We start from the raw sequence: 21,343 nt of genomic DNA, 5'->3' as shown, positions 1-21,343 counted from the left end.
CGGCCCGGGGCTCCGCAGCGGAGCCCTTACCGGCCCGGCCCGGTCGCCGCTCGGTGCGGCGTGTCTCGGTCCCGTATCGCCCCCCGGGGCGGGGCGAGGCTCCCCGAGCCCCCCCGCGCTGCGCTGGCCCCTCGGCGGCCCGGGGGGGGTCGGGCCGGTCTTCGCAGTAAGTTTCTCCGCGCCGGCCCCTGCCGTGTGCTCGGTCCCGGGTGACTCCAGCAGAAGCGGTCAGCTCCGGCCCCTGCCCGCCCTGCGGCGGGGGGGGGGGCAGGGCCCGGGGGGGGGGGGGGGCGACCCAGCGGGGGGTGGGGTTGGGCACCGGGGCCGGCGGGGTCCTGCTGCGGGGCTGCGCTCTGGCCGGGGGTGCGGTTTACCCCCGGTGAAACGAGTCTGCCAGCCCCGCGCAGCCGCTTGCCGTTTTGGGAGGTAAAGCGCTGCTGGAGAGATGCGTGGTTACTGCAGCCAAAAATGCTCCTTCACCCTGGCAGGGGAAATGGAGACCAACCGCTGCCTGCCTCTGGTGCGAGCTGTCCGCTGCAGCCCAGGCTTCAGGCAGGACGGGATGGGATGTGGGCTGCAGTCTTCCTCTGCTTCGTTCCTCGCTGCTGTAACTCCTTCAGCCCGGGTGGGCTTGCTTCTGGTCGATGCCAGGCTGGAGCGGGGCAGGGGCGCTGGCCCCGTGGGGTGGCTCGAGGGGCACAGGACGGGGAGCAGCTCTCACGGGCTGGGTGCCCCCTCGCCTGCGAGGGGAGGCTCAGCGGTCCGGAGGAGAGCGTCAGTTGTACCAGTCTCATTCTGGAGACAGGCAGGAGCGGATCCATGCTGGGGTGTTGGGCAGGGAGCAGGAGTCCCCTCCTCCTGCCCGTTAGCCGTCCCTTTTGATGCAGTGCGAGTCTCGGGGGGCTATTAGGTGTGCAGGTGCCCTTGCCCTGGGAGCGCTCATCTGTGCTGGGGCACCCACACCCCAGCAAAGAGCCTGCACAGGTGAGATGATGTTGTATCTCCTGGGGAAACAACTTGAGCTGTCAAGTTGTCTGCTTTCCTCCACTGACAAGACTGACTGAGCTCCTGTTGACCTTGGGTTTCAACACCCCTGATGAGTGGCCGCGCTCTGCCAGAGAGAGGTTCCTGGCACTGGATGAGTCTGAGGTTTGAGCTGTCAGCAGAGCTGACCTTCAAAATGGCAGCGGGGCAGTGGGATTCACCGAGTGAGGGAGCAGGAACAGGCCCGTGCTTGGGTGGAATTAGAGTTAAAAGCTCTCCCGCTCACCTTGGCTGGGAAGGAAATGCTGCAGACGCTGGAGGAATGAGCAAGGAGCTGGAAATAAATCAGTGTAGAGGAGAGGATGAGAGAGCACACCTGGGGGAAAGAGTCCTCTGCATCTCTCTGTGCTCCCCTGCCACCTCTTTGCCTGGTCAGAGGGCACATGCCTCATGCTGCCGTCCCTAGCACATCTATGGGGCCGGACTGTTGTAAGTGCACCCCGAGTAAGAGCTAAAATGAAGTGTGCAAAAGGACTTGGCTCAACCTGGAGCTCTGGGGCTTGGGCCAGACTCCCCTGTGGTGGGGTTTCCCTTTGGGGAGGAGCAGTGCAGTGCTCAGGGCAGTACAGAGTGTGGGAGGGTGCAGGAGATGCTGTGTGAAGCTCCTGTCAGTGCAGGTCCAAGTGGGCATGCCAGCCTTCCAGGCGCTGCCCCCAGCTCTGCGGCCGCGGTAGCTCTGACTTCCCAGCTTTGCCTGTAATTAAGCATCTTCAGTGCTGCGGAGGAAGCTAGGATTTAGCCAGTCTGCTGGCCTGCACTGATGAACCCGAAGCTGTGGAGGTTGCTGCTGTTGTCGGTCTGTGCTCAGAGGATGGCAGCATCTTGCTGACCAGCCTCCCCAGGGACCCCCAGCCTTGCAGCTTGTTCCCAGGACGGGCAGCAGCAGAGTGTCTCAGAGGTCCTGGGCCCAAACCTCACAGCCTGTGCATGTCTGAGCGTTTCCTCGCCTGCCCGGGGCGGAGGATCCAGCGCTCAGCTGATTTTCCAGCCTTGGGGGAGAAGGGAGATGCCCGCTGTCAAGCCTGCCCTGCTGCTTTTGCCCTCTCTCTGGCTGCTGGAGGCAGAGCCGTACCAGAGCCTGTGCCGTGCCTTCCCGGAGGACTCTGGAGGTGTCTCCTTGCTTGTCAGGATCTTTTGAGGAGGCGTCAGCTTCTCAGGAGACTCAGCAGCCTCTCTGTGCTGCTGCCATCGCCTGTTGTGCAGCCCATGGAGCTGTGCTTTGGGGCAAGGGAAGGACACCTTCCCTCTGGGCAGCACCTGTGGGCACGGAGCAGGCACAGTGGTCTGGGGTCCAGCCCTCCCTCTTGTACGAAACGGGCTGGCTTGGCCACTGCTGTCATGAGGTTTGCCAGGTAGCCATGCGGCATGGCAGGGATGTGCAGGGTAGTCATGGGGCTGGGTGCGCAGCCTGTGCCCCGGTCCTGCACAGTGGGGCATTTGCTAAGACGGTCTGACTTTTTGCTTTAGGAAAGTATTAAAATAAAATTACTCCCTCCAACGGGCAGCGTAACCTCTCCAACATCACGGGAAGGTTTCTGTGCCAGCTGGGCTCTGGCCAGGTTTCCTCCCTGCTCTGCGGCTGAGGTACAGGTCTGCCCCGGCACTGTGGACCCCCAGGTTGTGCTCTGTTGGGCCAAAGCCTGCACCTCTTCTTGCACCAAACAAAGGTGCCCAAGTTCCAAGAGGTGCTGAAACAGCAGGAGTATGAAAATAGCGTTCAGAAAACTGGCAGAACTGTAGGGCCAGGTGTGCACAAAGGTTGACAGTGTTAGAGCTGCAGCAGGGAGGGCTTGTGTCGCTCGGCACAGAAAACCAGCCAATGTGCAAGCCTCCCCCACCACTCTGTTTCTTTTTTGGGTGGAATTCTGCTAACTGTAATTATCCAGCTCACATGAACCATTGCAAACAGTGCTCCAGACCGGCAGGACTTGGAGTATAATTTGGAATGACAGAGAGTCCCTCATTAGCACTGTGGGGCGCCGGGCTGAGTGCCAGCCGAGCTGCGGACGGAGCAGTCCTGGCTGGAGGGTCACAGTTACACGTGTGGCTTTAATGAAGAAGGGGGGAAAAGTGTCTAGCTCCTGCGACTGGCAGAGTGGCTGGCGTCTGGGAGGGCAGCGCAGAGGTGTTCCCGGTGTGCCTGTGTGCTGGGGGAACCTTGATGCAGCTCCGGTGTGGGTGATGGCCCGGGCCATGTGGGCCCATGCAGAGGAACAGTCATCTCTTGCTGCGCTGGCTACAACTGAGATTTATCTTCAGAGAGATTTGGGCACTTTGCAGTTACTTCACGTCCCAGCTCAGACCCAAAAGGCAGAAAGCAGCTAACAAAAAATATTAATGAAAAATTCCACAAAATTCCAAACAGAACATAACAGAAGAGAGAATACTGATATTTTCAATCAAAATTGAGTGCTTTGACGTGCCAGAACACCGCTCTTCATTTCAAAATGACATTCCAGGCTGAAAAATTTCAAGTCAGACCAAACATTTTGTAGTTGGAGTCTCATGACGACGGAGGTTGATAACTGTCAAAATAGCAATTTCTGCAAAGCGGTGTTTTCTAACGGGAGTTTGTGCATGAGTGGGAGTGCTGAGTGCTGGTGCCGGCATGGCTCTGGGGGAAGCATCGCTCCGATGGCCACTGCAGGGATGGCACCTCTCAGCCTCGTGCTCCTCTGAACCCTGCGTGCTCTCCCTGGCTGCCGGCTTGGCTCCTGCCGCTTGGCGCGGTAGCTTCCCTTTTGAGCGCAGTGTGGACAGTGCGGGCTGCATTATTGATAACTCTGTGATTTATTTATGCTTCCGTGGCTATAGCAAACAACTCTGCCTTTCTAAGCTAAATATAGTTTGCACTGGGAGTGTGTCCCTGTCCTGTGCGGGATGGAGGTGGCCAGTGGTGCGCTTGCTTTTTGGTCTAGCCGAGTGATTCAGGGATGTCTGCTGCAGACCTCACATGGCCTGGAGGGTCCCATGGGCAGGAGCTGGGGCCAGGCTCCTCCAGAGGGGCTCTGTTGCGTGCAGTGGGGCTCAGTGCTCGTGCCTGGGAGCTCAGCTGTGCTCCCTGCACGCCCCGTGTGGAGGGGCAGCCGGAGCAGCAGCCGGGAGACCAGGGACTCTTGGTGCGGGCTGAGCTCCCGCGGGGACCCGGCTGCTCTGCTGGAAGCTGCGTGGGATGTGCGTTGGCGTCGGGGGCTCGCTGCCACAAGAAATGCAGAGCCTGGTGACAGCACCGTGGCTGCTGTCTTCACATCTGGGCTGCCAGATGCGGCCCTCGGTGGGGCAGGACAGATGTGTGCTCTGGCACATGTCCCAGCCCAGCTGGGGCACGGCTCCTCCCTGGCTCCCCCGGCCCGGCGGGGGTGGGTGCGTGCGTACGCACGCAGGTGTGCGAGGGCGTCAGGTGTGCAAGGGCATCGCGCCCCGCTCCCGGCTGGCCGCAGTGCTGAGCGCTTTTGCACGCACTGACCCTGGATTTACGTGAAGGGCTGAGAAGCTCTGAGAGAGCTGTTTACTTTTTCAATGAGGAAATAGTACGTGTTTTAAGCTGGCATCAATACTTACGTGATGGGCTGTTGCATCTCTGAAGGGACTCTGACAGTGCAGGCTGTTGTGTGAACCCCCCCGCCCGAGGAAGCCTCTTGCAGAGCAGATTCTGCCGACAGCCCCGCCGGAGACTGCCTAAATACACGAGGGAGTCGGCGCAGTCTTGTTGCATCAACTCATGCCAACTTCAAGGAGCGATGGTTTTCTTGCACATTAAGCCATCTGAGTTCGTCCTGGTGATGCGGTGGCTTGGGGGGGGGCTCGGGGCTGCCTCGGCCCTGGGCAGCGGTGCAGGTCTGCACAGCCCCTCCAGTCCCCACAGCACGGGGTGTAGCCTGCAGGAGGGCTGTGCTGGAGCAGGATCAGTCCCTTGTCACCCAGTGGGCAGGAACGGGGCCAGGAAGGGAGCAGGATGCCTGTGTGTCCGCGCCCTCACCAACCACACTTCAGTCTGCTCCTTGCCAAGCTGACTATCCTGCAGTGTTAATTAGGAGTATTTTCTTACCATTAAATTCTTTTCTAGCATAAAATAGGTGGTTTTGTCAAGATACCTTTCTGTTTTTTCTGGGCAAATGTCAACGTTTTTGGTGACATTTTCTGATTTTTTTTTTTTTCTCAAGCTGGGAGAATCAAAATGGAAAATATCATTTTAAATCAGCATTTTGGAATGAAACATTTTTCATTCTGAAATGTCAGTTTAAAACGGAACAATTCATTTTGAAATGCTTCAAAACAAGAAATGCCCTTTTACCACCTCAAAACACTTTGGTTCGATTAAAAATGTCGGTGTTGTCTGTTCTGGCACTTCATTATATGAGTCTGTTTTACTGTCTCAGCCTGGTCTAGAGCAGACAGAAACTTAGAAGATGGTTGAAAATTAAAGATTTCTTCTCCCAGCAGCCCGGGTTTGTCCAGTGCCCAGCCGGAATCCCGTGCTGCCAGCGTCGGCCCCGGTGGGTGCGGGCAGCAGGGCCCCATGCGGCAAAGCTCACCGGGGAGGGGAGCGTGGGCGCGAGCCTTGCAGGAGGCAGGGGCAGCCCAGGCACCCGCTGCCCGCTCCTGGCAGCGCTCCCGAGCCTCGGCGTCTTTGCCACTTGTCTTCCTGGCCTCTCGTTAATAAATTATGATCCGGCACTGAAGTTTTATGGGGGACATGGTTATTTGCCCTGGACCCGGTTAGATCTCAGCAGGCGATAACCGAGGCCGGGAGGCTGTCACTTCACTTGGTGAATGCCGAGCGGAGAAGTCGTCGCAGCTGTTATCGCTCGTGCTGCTGCCGGCAGAGCCCCGGAGCCGTTTCCACCTGCAGGGCCGTGGCTGATAAATGGTACAGAGAACATATTTAAAGCGGTCGACAGTAAAATACCAAGTCTTTGGGGATTTAAATTTTTCCTTAAGGGCTCCAGATGATGTAAAACCTCCCTCCCAGCACGTCCTGCTTGGCGTGGGAGGGGGTGCCAGTGCGGTGCCCTGGTGTGCATGGAGGGGCCAAGAGAGGTTCCTGGGGGACCAGGTGCGTTCAAAGGTAGTGGACGCAGTTTTGTGTCTGCCTGTGTGGTTTTATGAACTTTGCGGCTGTGCTGAGAGGAGAAGCAGCCCCAGAAGGCGGCATCGTGCTGGGACAGTGGGGTGCGGGTCCTGGCACTGCCGCGGGCTGCGCGTGTCCGCCTGGGCATCGGCTGCCCCGTTCCTTGGCTCTCCATGCGGTGCTGGGCCCTGGGACAGCCGGTGTGGTCGGTCTGTCCGTCTGTCAGTGAGTGGTTTGCAACAGCACAGCCCTTGAGAGCCAGACCTTGGGCGTCACTGCAAGGGACCTCGGTGACACGAGGGTGATGACAGCGCGTAACTGCACACGGAAAAGGCGGTACCTGGAATGACTCACTGCTGATTTACTCTGGCTCTTCCCACACACCCGGGGTCTGTATTTAGTATTTCTGATCTGCGTTAATAACGTACTATAATGGGCCTGATTTTGCACGCTCGGCAGTAAAAATCAGGAGCAACTCCTCTGAAGGAGATGGAGTCCCACTGTTGTTAAAAGGGGGTGAGCAGGGTTATGGGCTGAGTTCCCAGGGAGGTTTTGCTGCGTGCCACGGGCAGGCGTGTGCTCGTGTGCACAAGAGCGTGTGTGCCGATGTGGGACCAGCTGCTCCCAGGGGACACAGCGGTTCGCACTCCCCGGGTACTTACAGCAGGTATCGCTACCCATATTTCTCTTTCTCCTTTCAGATGCACTGATGTCTGCCCCTTGCAAAGACCTGACCCTACCCGAGGTTGGGAGATGCGCAGATGTTAGTGTGAATCCCCAGTAAAAGGTAACTATCTCTCATCTGCGCTACTGCTGGTGTGATTTCTTTCTGTCCTGCTGCGATGGCCTGGCTGCTGAGGAAGTCCAAGCCCGTCCAAGGGCTGTGGATGAATCCTGGGTGCGTGCCCTGCCTTCCAGGGCCGTGTCCCCGCAGCCAGGCCACCCTGGTCCTCGTGGCCGCGCGTGTTCAGGGGCCGCGCCGCTGTGTGCAGCAGCATCGGTGAGTGGGGGCTGCACCTCCCAACCCTCCTCAGCCCCTCTTCCTCCATGCATCTCTTCTTGTTTTTGGTAGAATGAGTGAGAGAGACATACAAAGCCTGAGCAAATGGGTTTTCGTGCTCACTCTTTGCCTTACCACGCTGTGGGGAAGACTGACGCTGGCCTCCACCCATCACAGAAGCCATTCAGGTAGGGGAACTGCCATCCTCGCTATAGGCATCATGCTCCTGTGCAATTGCCTGGGGCCCCCGTGACACTGGTGGTACCTTGGGGTCTCCACGGGATGCCCAGGGTGGGGGTTACGTGGGGCCAAGATGTTTGGTGAGGGTCCGTCCCTTGTTCCTGGGTGGGAGGACGAGTGCAGGTGGTCTCTGGTTGTGGCACACACCGGCTGTGGGGGTGGGTGGGTGTTTCTCTGGGGACCAGAGGCCAACGGCCCGGGGGACCTTGGGGTCTGGGCAGTGAGGATGAGCATGCTGAAGGTGCGGGGCAAAATCCAGCAAGCGGATGCCGAAAGGCACCGACATTTTCTCTCCGGTGCTGCTGTGGTGGCTGCGGGATTTGCATTTCGAGTGTCCATGCGTGCAGGAAACTCTCTGGGCTGCTTCTCGGGGACAGGCAGGAACCTGGAGCCATATAGCAGTAAGGCTGTTCCGTGGAGTTATAACTTGTAAAAACTTAATATGGGACATTTAAAAACTGTTGCTTGGTGAGCCTAGCTGGTCTGAGGAGCTGAAAAGCAAATTTCTTTATGTTTGTAGCAAAATCTGAGACACATCTATGTATTCAGGTTATTACTGAGGTAATTCTTTCCATCTAAGTTGCAATGAGCATCACAAACCATGCTTGTTATGCGATGGATGCTCTCCACTTCAGGCTTTCATTAGAAACACAAATTTTCAGCCCTCTGGTTGTAAAGATCATCTTGAAACGTGGAACAAGTATAAACTGATGTAGAACTGAAAGTCTTGCTGGAAAGCGTAGCCTTGGCTCTGGGGTGTTAATTTGTTATTCCCAGCGGTGGCTTTGAGATCCCCCTCTGTGCGTGTATGTTGGAAAGCTGTTTTGTGCAATCAGCGTGATTTTTGGAGGGGGTTACATGAACGCACGGCTGAAGTTTGTGTCTTGAGAAGAGAAGCAGCTGAGAAGCCGTGCTCAGCCCTTCATGCCCATCCTGCCTGGTGCAGGAGCCCGATGGGCCACTCTGGAGGGGGGATCTGGTGGTCCAGGGCTGGGGGTTCCTCTCCTCGGTGCATGGTGAGAGGATGGCGTGGGTGGGTGGGAGGTGACGTTCCTGGTGTGCTGGCAGACTTGTGCCCCAGAGGCGAGTGCTTGGAGTACGGAGCAGTCCTGGGGCACGTGCTGTCTGCCTCTCATGCCTGTGTTTGGAAAAGAAGGTATTTAAGGGTTAATTTGAAATTGTTCGTGCTCTTGCCTGACCCCACACGTAACCCTGTCCTATTTCTGTCATTTTGCCTGACAGTTAAAGCAGTTCTAATCCTATAATCCCGATCCTCCTTGCTTAAAACCAAAACGTATCTTCCAGAGTGGCTCCCTCAACCAGCTAGTCAGCAGTTACCTGCCTTACCCTCTTTCTAACCTGTGGCAGGTGCGTGAGAAGATAAAACTCCTTAGTCGTTTCTGGAATGACTTTTTGGGACCAGCTCAGGACTCCCCAGGGTACAGGCTGGGGCAGTGCCCGCAGCCGAGCGCTCACCCAACCTGCCCGGTCCCCAACAGGAGCAGTTTGCAGAGGAGCTGCTGCTTTTGGAAGAGTCAGACCTGGCATTAATAAAGCAGCGACTCACCCAGGTTTAAAGTGCAAATGCCCAAGTGTACTCGTGGGGTGTGAATTATGTATAAATCTCGCTCCATACGTGAGGAGACAGGCTCATGAATTCATGTGCTCGCAGGCAGAGAGCCGGGGATTTTTCGCTCACACAGACTTATCCACAGTGGACCAAATCTTGTACTTTTTATTCAAGCAAATTCTAATCCACAGCAAAGAGGGCATGCCAGGAGCAAATACTTAAAAGTTTGACCCCACTCTGTGTCTGTTATAACACGGTTTCTCTCTGCACGTCCTGGTGTCCTGGCACTGTAAGTATTTGGTGTGGCTGCGCTGGCGGCTGCCTCCTCTCCTGGGCTGGGTTTCCATGGGCTCAGACCAGGAGTTCTTAGTCTGCTTGCTGAGTTCATGGGCTTTATTTTCCTGTTGTCTGCCCTGTGCTTTTGCTTCATTTGGGACAGTTTTTGGTAAAGGTTATGTTTGAAACATAAGCGTAAGGTTGTGTTCTCAGTTGCAATGATGTTTTTGTCCTAGGAAGGCCGCAGTTACATTTCTGCATGTGGAGTAGAACTGGAGGGGGGAATGGCGATAGCTGTACTGCTGATGCCTGCCTGTGACCCTCACAGTCAGAGATGCTGGTGGATTGTGTGCATAAAAGGACAGACGTGTCCAGAGCTTTCAGCTGTTTAGAGCATTGCGTTTATTCATAGTTAAAACCAGGTGTTGGCACCTAAAAATGAGCAATAGCAGAGGAAGATCTCTAATTGTGACAATGGGGCCACAAGGTTTTGGAGCCCTCAAACTTCTGAATTTCTTGAACAGAGAGCCCACGTGCAGACCCTCTGTTAGCTGCCCAAGGAAACACCACACTGCAAACATCTGGCTGTGGAAATAAGTTCTAACCACTTGTGCTCACCAGCACATGGGGAATGCTGATGTGTCCAAGTAGAGCAGTGCTTCCTGGGGTATGTGGTTGGATTTAAATAGCCACATGAATCAAGTGCAGAGATTAAGTCATTTGGAAATTGAATAGGAGACTCCTCAGTGAAGAATGATTCACCAGCAATTTAATCCCCCATATAGCGTGGTGAGTTCTACGTGATCAACAAGGCTTGCTTGTCTGGATACAGCTCCTGCAAAGGTGGCCCCAGCATCTTCAGATAAACCCCTCTAATGCTGATAATCAAAGTGCCATCTTTGCCTTTGTTCACATTCATCACTCAACCCAGAGCAGAAGTAAAGGCATTTAGGCAGCTGGGATTTGCTTTCGGGAAATGAGGTTCTCTGAGTGAGTGGAGAGCAGAGCACCAATTTCTGATTATCTTGTAAGAGAGATTTACCGGTCAGCACGTCACTGCTCGGGTTGTAGGCAGCAGCCCTATGGCATTTATTCGTGAGATGATTCCGCAAGATTCCCTCTCGCTTGGGGAAGTGTTGGTTCCTCCATCATGTGCAGCCTTTACGTTAAGATGGAGTCTTTTTCTAAGCCACCTTCTCTAGATGAGGCAGGAGCTGTGCTGGGTGCGTGGGAAGCACCGCTCGGCGCCACAGGGGAAGGCAGGTTGTGTGTTGGGAGCTGTATCCCCTAGTCGCAGGGTGCCCGTACAGGTTCATCTGTCACACGATGGCCAAACAATTTCAGCTGTTCGTGACACAGTCCAGGCATTTGGTTTTCTGCTTGCACGTATGTAGTGATGGGATTTGCACGAGCGGTTCATGGATGTGCGCACACTCACACATGCAACGAAGGGGACAGAGCATGATGTAGAGTCTTGAGGTGACAAGACGGTAAAATATCCCAACTGACATGCAGTGATAATGAGCAATAAAAACAAGCCTGCTTCTCTCCAAAACCCTCTTAAATAATACATGCATCTAAGGCAGTAGTGATTTTAAGACTTTAATTATTTAGTGAATATTAGTAGTAGAGTTGTTGCAGGGCACAGAGTACAGATCACTCACGCCACTGGCTGCCCAGGTCTGCCCACGAGCCACTCGTTCCCCGGTACCCCCGGGGCCGTGCCACCCTCTGAGCGGAGCCCACTGAGCCCGCAGCCCCGCTCCCTGCCATGGACCGGACCCTCTGCCTCCCTCCCAGGTTCTGCCTCTCTCTGCTGCGCTGCTCAGCCCTCCTCAGGACACCTGGACCCCTTTAATGGCATTTCAGTGCCCAGGATCCCAGGGGGTTTGACGCAGAGGGTTTGGGCATTGCCTGGCAGTTACAGGCATTAAACTTCTCTTCATTTTACAACTCTCCACCAGCAAGCAGAGCCATATTTTACACTGAACATGTGGAGCTATGCCCACGCCTCCCTGAGACACAAAAAATATGTCATTTCAGGTTATGCCATAAAAACCCATGCTCTGCCACTCACTTAAAGGTCAGCCAGCGTAGGACAGAGGTTTTATTTTATTTTTGCATGCAGGATTCAAAAGCCTTGTGGTCTTACAATGCTTTTATGGTTCCATGAGATAAGATTTTTTTTTAAAAAAGAGTTCCAATGGGGAAATACCAGATAAATGGGAGGGAGAAGCGTGCCAGAAGCTCTGGAACTTATCCCAGGCTCTCTGGGGGTTTCCTGCTCTCGGTGTTAAACACACCATCCATCTGGTTTGCATTTTCAGTCCTATCTGGTTCGAAGTTTCCTGCTGCTCAGCAAAAGGAGAAGCAGCTGCAGGGAGCTCTGGAGGAGCTGATCGCTCTGCCTGCGATCTGGCTCGGGCTCTGCTCGCTCTTCCCAGGCGTGTGACATGAAAGCCCGGCATGGCAGGGAGCTGCTCAGCAGCGGCCGGGCAGCCCCTTGGCACCGCTCTCCTGCCAGCATCCCTCAGCACAGGGCTGCTCATCTCCTCTACAACGAGGAAACAGCAAAGTCTCCTGCTGACATCCTGGGAATCACCGTGTCTGATGCGGAGGGGTTTATTTGCATCCACTTACAATCCCCCGAACTCCTGAGCTCGTTTGGATGTCGGCATCCGTGGCACTCAGGTCTGGTGTGGTCCCATGCTGCCTGCGGCTGAGGGGCAGGAAAGCGGGTGAATCTGCTGTGTAGGGACCTGAGGTGCTTTACACCAGGAGTGGTGGCTCTTGCCCTGCTCCCTGTGGGGCTGTCCCTCCTGCTCCAACGCAGCCTGCAGCTCTGCAGGGAGCAATCATTTGGGGAGGGGGTCCACCGTGCCCTGCTGCCGTGCCTCGGGCCGGGGCTGGCGCCTGGGGGGGTCTGCACTGGAGAGAAGTGCCTGGGCCAAGTTTCCAGTGTAGTTGTGTCCCAGGGCAGGATATCGGATGGTCACAAGACCTTGAGGCAGATGCAAGTATTTCACGGCCCAAGAGAGGGCTTGGTCCCGGGGGTGCGTGCTGCTCCCCCAGCTCTGCCCTCAGGACAGCCCTTGCTGCAGGGCTGTGCGTGCCCCCGAGGGGGCTGGGGGGCTGTGCCAGGGGGTTGGGGGGCTGTGCCAGGAGCCTGCCCGGCCTCTGTGGTGTGTCGCTTTGTCTTTGAGCTGTTCACGGTTTGAATCCTGCGGCAGAAGCAGGCGGTGGGCTGGAGCTCCTGGCTGCGGGCGATGGGGTGTCTGCCCCCGCACACGGTGCTCTTTGTAGGCAGCCCTTCCCGGGCAGGGGCAGCTGCTCCTGGCACTGCCGTTTGCTGCCTGACCCCGCTGGCAGCAGCTGCCTGGGCTCCGACTGGCTCAAAGGAAAGCTGTATGCTTTTGAGGGAAAACAAAGGCTTTCTGAACTTCTCTCTTCGGAGGCTCGCAGCTGCCCTCTGCGCTCCCCGCACAACGGCAGACCTGCAGCCCCGGGCTGGGTCCGGCAGGGCTGGAGCACAAAGCAGCATCTTAGCGAGAGCGTCTCTCGTCTGCCATGGGTTCTGCCTTCCCTGCCTGGCGTGCCTGGACAGCTGGGGGCAAGGCGCAAGCTGGAGATGGACCACGTCCGTCTGTCCTGATGGGAGCACCTTCTTGTGTCTGCACACCTGCGGTCTGCCGGCACGGCCGGGGTTCCTTGGTGTGACCGGCAGGGACGCGGCGGGTGCCCACGGGCTCTTGCCAGGGCAGGACAGGCTCCGAGGCTGCGGGTCCGGCACTGCGGTGCCAGCACCGCGGTGCCGCCGTGCTCAGCCAGCTGCAGTAAGGCGGAGGAGAGGCAAATTTTTCTTTATCTCTGTGCTGCACCTTTTTGAGCAAATTAAAAGGGCTTTGGCATGTTAGCAAACTCTTATTGCATGGCTGTAATGAGCGATTTCTCAGTTCTGCCTGGCTTTCCCTCAGCTGAACCTTTTTAAATTAGCTGAAAATGAGAAGCCGGAGAGCAGAAGTGAGAGGGAGCAGAGGGGTCGTCTGGCCCTTCCTCCTGGGCAGAGCTCTGCTAATGAAGCTTTGCAGGGAGGCTTTCATAAAAACAAGTCAAAACCACAGCTGTGTGCAAGTGCTGAAGTTGGAGGGTGTAAAATCCCCTGTTGGGGGGGCTGTGTTGGGGTGCGCAGGGTGGGTGAGTGACTCCTCGAGGTCCTGGACCAGAAGTGTGGTGGGAATGTGGGTTCTGTCCGCCAAAGCCAAGGACCTCTGCTTATTCCTCAGATTATTTGAAAAAATCCCATTAACTGTAAAAACAGGGCAAAACAGTCACGTTTGTTCTGTAATGAGTTGCTTTCCTTCTCACTTCCACCAAAGCTTTTTTTTCACTGTTTCTGCATACAATAAGAATGGAAATTATCATTAAAGCTGAATTATGATGGCTTTTAAAAGGGACGATAAAATTTATGGACAGAGATGCTATTACAAAATACTTCCAGGGTAGGTAATTGTGTAATTATTATGGGCAGAAGTGAAAGTGATGGTTCATTAGAAGAAAATGACCATGAAATAACAATAAATAAAGCCAAATTAAAGCCACGGCAATTGCATGGCCCATCCTGCCCATGTGCCGGCGGGTGCAGCGCACAGGGGTGTGTGGCTCCTCAATGGAACAGGCTGCAAGGGACAAGCAGTGTTGTCGCTGCCCATGTTCATGTTAAGATGTGGCCTTTCTGCACAGCAGCGAGTGTCTCTCTGCCCTGGCCCCAGGCTGGTGGCATTGCTGGAGAGCAGGTCCTGGGGTGGCTTCTCGTGTCCTGTCCTTTTGTCTCCCGGCTGGTGTTCGCACACGGTGGGAACAGGAGAGAGGCAAGAGCTGCTTTGGCTGAAACCTGGCGCAGCTGTGCCCAGCCAGCACAAGCTGGGAAGTTGCGCTTGCATCGGCATTTCCCGGCAGAAATGTGAAAATGTGGCTGCAAGGCAGAGGGATTTCCCCCAGTGCCTGGGGAGAGATCCCGTTTCCCTGAGTTTTCATTTGAGAAGGTGAAGTGGCTGCTTTCCAAAAACTCCTGGAAGGCAGGCGGTGTTTGCTGGTGAGCGTGGGTACGTGCTGCCTCTCCCCGGGGACACACAGGAGCACTTGCTGTGATGCAGGTCAGCCGTCTCCGCTCCCCTTCACGTGGTGGTTCCCGCAGAGCTGGGCAGGGGACACCGGCACGAACCTGCGGCACGAAGTCCCTGGGCCGGTTGCCTCACTTTGCGGGGATGGGGGTGGATGGGGCCCTGGGACCCTCAGCAGGACCCTCCTGGCAGTGGCTGGGGGGGCGAAGCAGAGCTGGGAGCTGAGGCTGTACGGGCAGGATGGCAAGGGCAAGCTGGCAAATGCAGGTTGGGTTGGAACGACTGCCAGAGCCATGTGTGCTGGGAAAGGGCTGAGCGTGGGCTTGTGCTCACGGGTACCTCCACCAGCAGCAGCACGGCACCCTGCAGCCCTGCATGTCCTGCTTGCAGCCTTTACAGAGCCTTTCCTCCCGTGGCTGCCGAGGGCTCCTGCCCGTGCCCCAGGGGTGCGGAGGGAGGGGGCTAAGTGCACGGTCCTGAGCTGAGGATGCGGAGCAGCCAGGTCTGATGGCCTGATGCGTGCTCATCTGCACGCGTTTTGGGATGGCACGCTGCAGAAACACGGCTTCCCTGTCCTCCTCACAGCCTGGCTCCTGCTCACTGCAGAAATAAAAGCCTGTTCCTGGTGACCCAGGGGATGTCTCAGTGCATGGCTCTGCACTCACTTCTTCAGTGCTCATTAAACAGGACCTGCAGGGATCACCCCCTCTTAGGTCATGGGAATGAAATCTATCCAGCCCCGTTTGGCTAATTTGCATTGTGCTTGTGTGGGCCATTACCCAGTGAAAGTCATTGATTTGTGATGCTAACTAGCTTCTATACCCGGATCCCAGAGGTGATAAGCCAACACATTAGTTTTCTTTCTTCCTTAATATTTTAATGGCATTGGGAGGGGGAGCAGCAGAGCAGCCCAGATTTCTGATGAACACTGTGACATTTCTGTGTCACCGCAGGGTGGGAATGCCATCCTGCTCCCCCTTCCTCCAGCCAGAGGATGGTGTGTGACGGCAAGACGGGAGCATTGGTTTTAGCTGGGGTCGGAGGTGGTGGTACTCTCTTTGAAGCCAAAGGCAGCACGATGCGCCATCCACTCTCATAGCTAAGTGTGCATCTCATTATCAGCTGCAATTAATTAATGTGCGCATTCGTTTCAGTAAAGCTCTTGGCTTGGCCGTGGCAAGAGGCTATTAATTTTGCTGGGTAGGACACGTGTGAAGGCTGTTAGGAGTAAGAGCTCAGAGGCAGGAGGTCTGGAGCAGGACCAGCGCTTCTCCTCATGGGTGGGGAGATGCTGGGACGAGCCACTTGTATGTCATCAGCAGCCCTGGGGCGATTGCCAGAGGCCGGGACAGCGCTGCCCACACTGGGGTCCCAGCGCCCCGGTGCCTGGGTCCTGGCACACACCGGCAGCGCTGCCCGGGGGCGGCGAGCGGGAGGTGGCCTGGGGGCTCTGGGGCACAGCCCTGCCTGATGGTGGCTGTTTCTCCTCCCGCAGTGCACGTAGAGCCTGGCACGTGTGAAGTCATTGCAGCTCACAGGTGCTGCAATAAGAACAAGATTGAGGAGCGCTCCCAGACGGTGAAATGCTCCTGCTTCCCCGGGCAGGTGGCAGGGACGACACGGGCAGCTCCCTCCTGCGTGGATGGTGAGTATCCCGCAGCTGCCAGCCAGGTCCTGTGCAACCCCCGACTGTCTTCCCTGTCGGTCAGGCTGGCGTGGGGTTTCTGTGCCCCGGGATTAGCAGAGGAGACCTGCCCAGGGACTCCTGCAGCAGAGCAGAGGGGGAGAGGGGGCATTTTGGGGACACTCTCCCTTGGTGTGGCTGCATTACCCGCCTCTTTGCAGCCCCAGGCTGTGTGCTGTGGGTGGGTTATGGTGCTGCAGCGGTTTGAGCTCCTCCGGTGCGTCGCTGCGCTGGGGCCAGGCGCCGCAGCATCGATCCCTGCACTTCTGCCCACCACGCTGCTGCAGCCAGAGGCAGGGACGTGACTCCAGCCATGCAGCACCATCACCTGCGAGGAGCACTAAGCAAAGCTCAAACCATGTATATTTTATCGAATGACATCATGTGGCATCACCGAAGAGCCGGCAGGAGCAGCTGCAGCCTCTGCCAGCGCGGTATTGATTTGCTTGACAGCCGGTATCCTGTGAGTGTGTTTGTGTGCAACACCAAGAATTACCAGGATGAATTATCAGGGAAGGCTTTCGTTGTCCCAAACAGCTTGTGTGTGGCGTCGTTCCCAAATAGAGGGGAGCCCTCTCTGGTTACCCGTGTTGGAGGGATAAATTACAAGAGCCTAACAGAGTAGAGCGGTAGTAGACAGTCCCTTTGCCTCCGTAAGCGGAGCCCGAAGTAGCTTATTGAACAACGGTGTTCTCCCCGCTCTCACTGGGAGCGAGGACAGGGCTGTCCTTAGGCTTTTTACCTGGGGTAGCAAGAGAAAACAGGTTCGGAGCGAGGCCAGGTGGGTGACGAGCAGCTCCTCAGCAGGGTCGCTGCAAACGCGGGCTGTGCCGGAGAGAGGGGCTGCACCTCCTGCCACCGCCCGAAGGCAGGCAGGGCTGGCACCCTCCGCACCCCGTGCCGCAGCCCGGCCGCTGACGCCCTCCTCTCCCCCAGCCTCCATCGTGCTGCAGAAGTGGTGGTGCCAGATGGAGCCGTGCCTCGACGGGGAGGAGTGCAAGGTGCTGCCCGACCTCTCGGGCTGGAGCTGCAGTAGCGGCAACAAAGTGAAGACGACCAAGGTATGTCCCCTGGCAGGGTGCTGGCGGGGGAAGCCTGGCTGTGCTTTCTCCAGCCTGGGGTAAGAAAAACCCAGGAAAGTGTCCCCGAAGAGTTCGCAGGGGAAGGGGAGAGCTCCGGCTTCTCCAGGGCATGGACCCTTTGTTGTGGATGCACCGAAGCAGAGCAGAGGGTCTGGGCTGTGCTGTTGTCATCGGTGCTGGAGGGGCCGGTGGGGGTAGCGCAAACCCCGAGTGGGTCCCACGGCTTTGCTGATCGGTAACTCCTGCGGGGAGGCTCAGTGAGGAGGGCGTTGCGTGGCTCAGCCCACGAGCAGGCGTGTTGGGGATGTTGCCGTACCAGCCCGGGGCTGCTGGGCTGTCCTGGCTGCTCCCCAGCATCTCCCCACTGCTCTGGGGCAGGAGGTTGCTTGTCCCAGCCCAGTGGTGCAGCCCTGAATCCATCACCAGTCCCCCGTCTGAGGCAATCATCTGTGACAGAGTGCTACATGATTATTATTTTCATGGCTTGCTGAATGCCCCAAAGAACAAGGTATAATTAAAATTTTATCAAACTCATTAGTAATTACATATATGCCATGGTTAATCAGTTGCATAATTTTGTAATCATTGTTCATACTGTTGAGTGTAATTATTCCTTATGCTTTAGTTTTTCTCACCCCACATCCCCTGCCATAAAATTATCGTATTAAGTGATGTTGGGATTTTTTTCATTATTGCTATTATTTTTGTGCACGGAAAGCATTTTCATGCTCAAGTGTTTTTATGGACATCCAAGAAGGTTCCTCTGGCCCTGGGCATCCATCACTGACCACTAACTGCAGCACTGCATTTAGCTCATTGACTTTTTCCCATCTTAATGTTGTTTGTTATTTTTCCCCCAGCTGCTAACTTAGCCCAAAGCTTCTGCTCTGGCTTTGCTGTCCTGGGCTCTCACTGGGGACCGTTCCCATCTGCAGGACCCCAGGGCTTCTGCTCTCCTCCCTCGTCCAGCAGCCCCGACCCATGGCCATTCTCCTAGCACCTCTTTTGGGTTCCTTGCCCTCCCTTAGGGAGGTGGCGTTTTGGAAACGCAGACCTATGTTTTCAAAAGAACTTTTGGTGACTTTGGGTGCCCATTAGGAACTGTGCAGAGGGGCCGGATTTGCCCCTCCCAGTCCCCTCTGCAGACAGACCCCCAGTGGAATCTGTAGCCAGAGCGCAGGGTTCACAAACAATCCATAAGCTGAAATTTGGAACAACTGCCCCATTAAATGAATGCAAAGACCCACGTCCCGAGGCTGTTCGCTGACAATTCGCAGATGGGGGAATCAGCGGGATGCGTTGGGTAACTCGCCCACTGCCAACAAATGGACCGTTGCCATTAGCAGGTGCCTGCCCCACTCTTCTCTTCTGCCCGCAGGTCACACGATAGCCTCCGTGCAACTCGGCAGCGGCTGACCAGCCTCGGCGAGGGCCCCCGGTGCTCCACAGAGCCGGGAGCAGCAGGACACAGCCCGTCCAGGTGGTCCCTGCGGAGGCGGGATGCTCCGGAGCTGCCATCCTGCGTGCGTTGGCGGGACCGTGCCAGGTACCGGATCAGAGCGTCTGATGAGCCCCGGCTTCCCCAGAGGCTGCAAGTATGGGACCTGGGCACAGCTGGGAGACCCCTGTTGCTCCACGGTCCCCTCCTCCCCTGTGGACACACCCACTGACCAAGAAACAGGCTCATTTTCCTATCCTCTTAAATAAAATACTCCAATCATGTAAGAGCTGTTGACAATACAGAGACAGACGGACAGCGGTCCCCCAAAATGGGCTTTATTCTGAAATAGCTGAAATCATTGATGTGAGTCACCTTTCCCCATCTCCCAAGATGCTGAATCAGGGTCGCTGTCAGGAATTGGGAAGTCAATGGTTTTGTGAAACCCTCCCCCGTTTGGCTCACGGCTCCTGGCCCTGTGGGTTCCCAGGAGCAGGCTCTGAGCTCCGGCCTGATCCTGTGTCACCCGGGGGCTGCTCCGACCCCTGGAGCGTTGTGCTTTCCCTGCCCTGTGACCTGGCTGCTGTGACCACATGTGGCAAATGCGTCGGCATGGCCAGGGGTGCCCGATACCCCGTCGGCCTCTGGAGATGGTGAAATGTCTCCATGGAGCATGCTGCTGGTTTCTCCTTCCTCAGTAACTGCATTAATCAGGCTGCGAGTTTAATATCTGTTCTCTACCGTGCAAGTCCCAGGCACCAAGTTACTGCTTGTGTTTGCAATCGAATTTCAGAGTAATGTGTGGGGGAAGCCCTCTTCTGTTTGCAGGTCTGGCATGCCTGACACCATGCAGATGCCCAGCCAGAGACCCAGACCGAGCCAGGCTTCATTGCATTAACTAAAAATAAAGAAAAATGTACCATCTCCTGGCCCCGAGTTCGTGACCTTCTCCAGGACGCACCATTTCCCCTGGTGCGGCAGCTCGAGGGGGAGAGGACGAGAGCCCTGTGGTCCCGACATCGGCAGGGCTGGGGACACTGGGGCTGCTGCACGGGTGGGACTGGTGGCATGCGGCCTGAGCAAGAGCATCGCTGCCGCGAGCAGGGCCAGCACCTCCCCGGGCACCCCAGTCCTGCTCCGTGACCCGTGCGGGGGGACGCACCGGCTCAGGAGGGGCCGGGAGCTGGAGCCGGCGCAGGGGCTGGCAGCGTGGCGCGCTGCCCGGGGACGCTGGTGTGCGTGCAGCCGCCTGCCTCCGTGCTCCGGCTGCCACCCGTGGGACTCGTTATTTAGACGTTTTTGTAACGGGGTATGTAATACCTGCTTCAGATGTGATGTAAATACCAGACTGTGAAATAATAAATTCATTTTAATCTCAGCAAAGGATCTTCTCATTCAGCAGCGAAGGGAGGCTTTGGGAGTGCTTCTCTTGCTGACCGGATCTGAGGCGGAGGGGCTGGGGGCTCTGCCCTGGCCGTTCCGATCCCAACTGGCTCGTGCGACAGCAGCCGCTCTCATTACTCATGCAACTGTCTAATTCTCTGGCTCAATAAAATCTTTTGGCTGTGACTTACACTCTCTAATTACACGTTGCATTAAAAAGGCATACTCTTTCATTTAGCCGAACCGCAGAGGAACAGTTCAGGCGATGCTCAGCGGGCTGATTTTCGTCTCAATTTCACTGACGTTGCTGCCTGTGCCTCTCCGTTCCAACATGCTGAGACCTGACCGGTGACAACCTTCTCCGGCTCTGGTGGGCAGGTAGCCATGCCTCGGGGCCACAGCCGCTGATGTGCTGCCAGCACGGGCACAGCAGTTGTCCTGTCATGGGCCCTGCATGGCTTGGCTGCTGGGTTACCCAGCAAAGGGCTTTCATGTTCTGTCAAGTGTTTGGATATGTTTTTCGTTATTATCCATTGCGCTGGCTGGGATGGTTTGAGGAACAGCGGAGGGCAAAGCCCCGCAGAGGAGGAGCTGGCAGCTGCCTGCGGCTGCCCACGCACCCGGGGCCAGCGAGCTCTCCTGACGTTGGGATGTTGCTGAGCTCCTGGTGGGACAGCCCAGCTGCGCGGTGGCTTTCTGTCCTGGGCACAGCACAGCTGAATGACTGAAAATACCCTTGAGATGGCTTTCCTTCATCAAAGGAGTGAGACGAGCCTGGGCCACAAGTTATCAGGAGAAGGGATGCGCAGCGGGAGCCTCCTTCCCCGGGGAGAAAAGATGAAGATGGGCAAAAGATACAGAAAAAATCCACTGTCAGCTTTCTGTACCTCTCCTGATGCAGAGCCGTTTCTGGTGGGACATCTTATCAGTTCAGAACAGCAAACGGAGGGAGATAAAAAGGAACAAATTCAGAATAATTGGCAAGAGATTCCTTAGCACTGAAGAAAAGAGGATCTGTCCTCACAGAGAGGAAGGGCAGGACGCGTCCCCCGAGCGCAGGGCAGTGCTGGCGAGGAGGGAGGCAGAGGTGGGGGGACAGGACGGGACAACTTGTGCCTTGCTCTGGGCCAGGGCATGGGGCAAGGGCCAGGGCTGCCGGGCTGGAACAAAGAGCCGGTCAAGCTCATTTATCGAGCGCTGTTCACAGCGTGAATAATTTACCCTGCTGCTCTCTAATGCCAGCGGGAGAGATCAGGGGCTGGTGCGGGAGCCTGGGCTGGGCTGCATAAACCAGCCTTTACCTCTGTCTCTGCTCAGCTGAAACCAGCCCGGTGGAGCCCCGGAGCCCTTGGGCTTGTGCCTCCAGCCCCAACATGGGGGTTGTCAGCGGAACCTGCTGCTTCCCGCCCACCCCCCCCCCCCCCCGGGTGGGCGC

The 21,343-nt window shown here is 56.5% G+C and overlaps 1 protein-coding gene across 1 annotated transcript; it reads left to right on the top strand.

Annotated features, from left to right (window-relative positions):
• The first annotated feature begins 7,188 nt into the window (after positions 1-7,188).
• On the top strand, positions 7,189-18,477 carry FAM19A3 (family with sequence similarity 19 (chemokine (C-C motif)-like), member A3). Its single transcript, XM_010579695.1, has 4 exons — positions 7,189-7,303; positions 15,817-15,966; positions 16,942-17,066; positions 18,466-18,477. The coding sequence occupies exons 1-4, from the start codon at positions 7,189-7,191 to the stop codon at positions 18,475-18,477; spliced, it is 402 nt and encodes a 133-aa protein (XP_010577997.1).
• Positions 18,478-21,343: the final 2,866 nt, after the last annotated feature.

The sequence above is a fragment of the Haliaeetus leucocephalus genome, unplaced genomic scaffold (genome assembly GCF_000737465.1).
Source record: "Haliaeetus leucocephalus isolate CR32 unplaced genomic scaffold, Haliaeetus_leucocephalus-4.0 Scaffold68, whole genome shotgun sequence".
Taxonomy (NCBI): domain Eukaryota; kingdom Metazoa; phylum Chordata; class Aves; order Accipitriformes; family Accipitridae; genus Haliaeetus; species Haliaeetus leucocephalus.
This window is presented reverse-complemented; position numbering and strand designations above follow the sequence as displayed.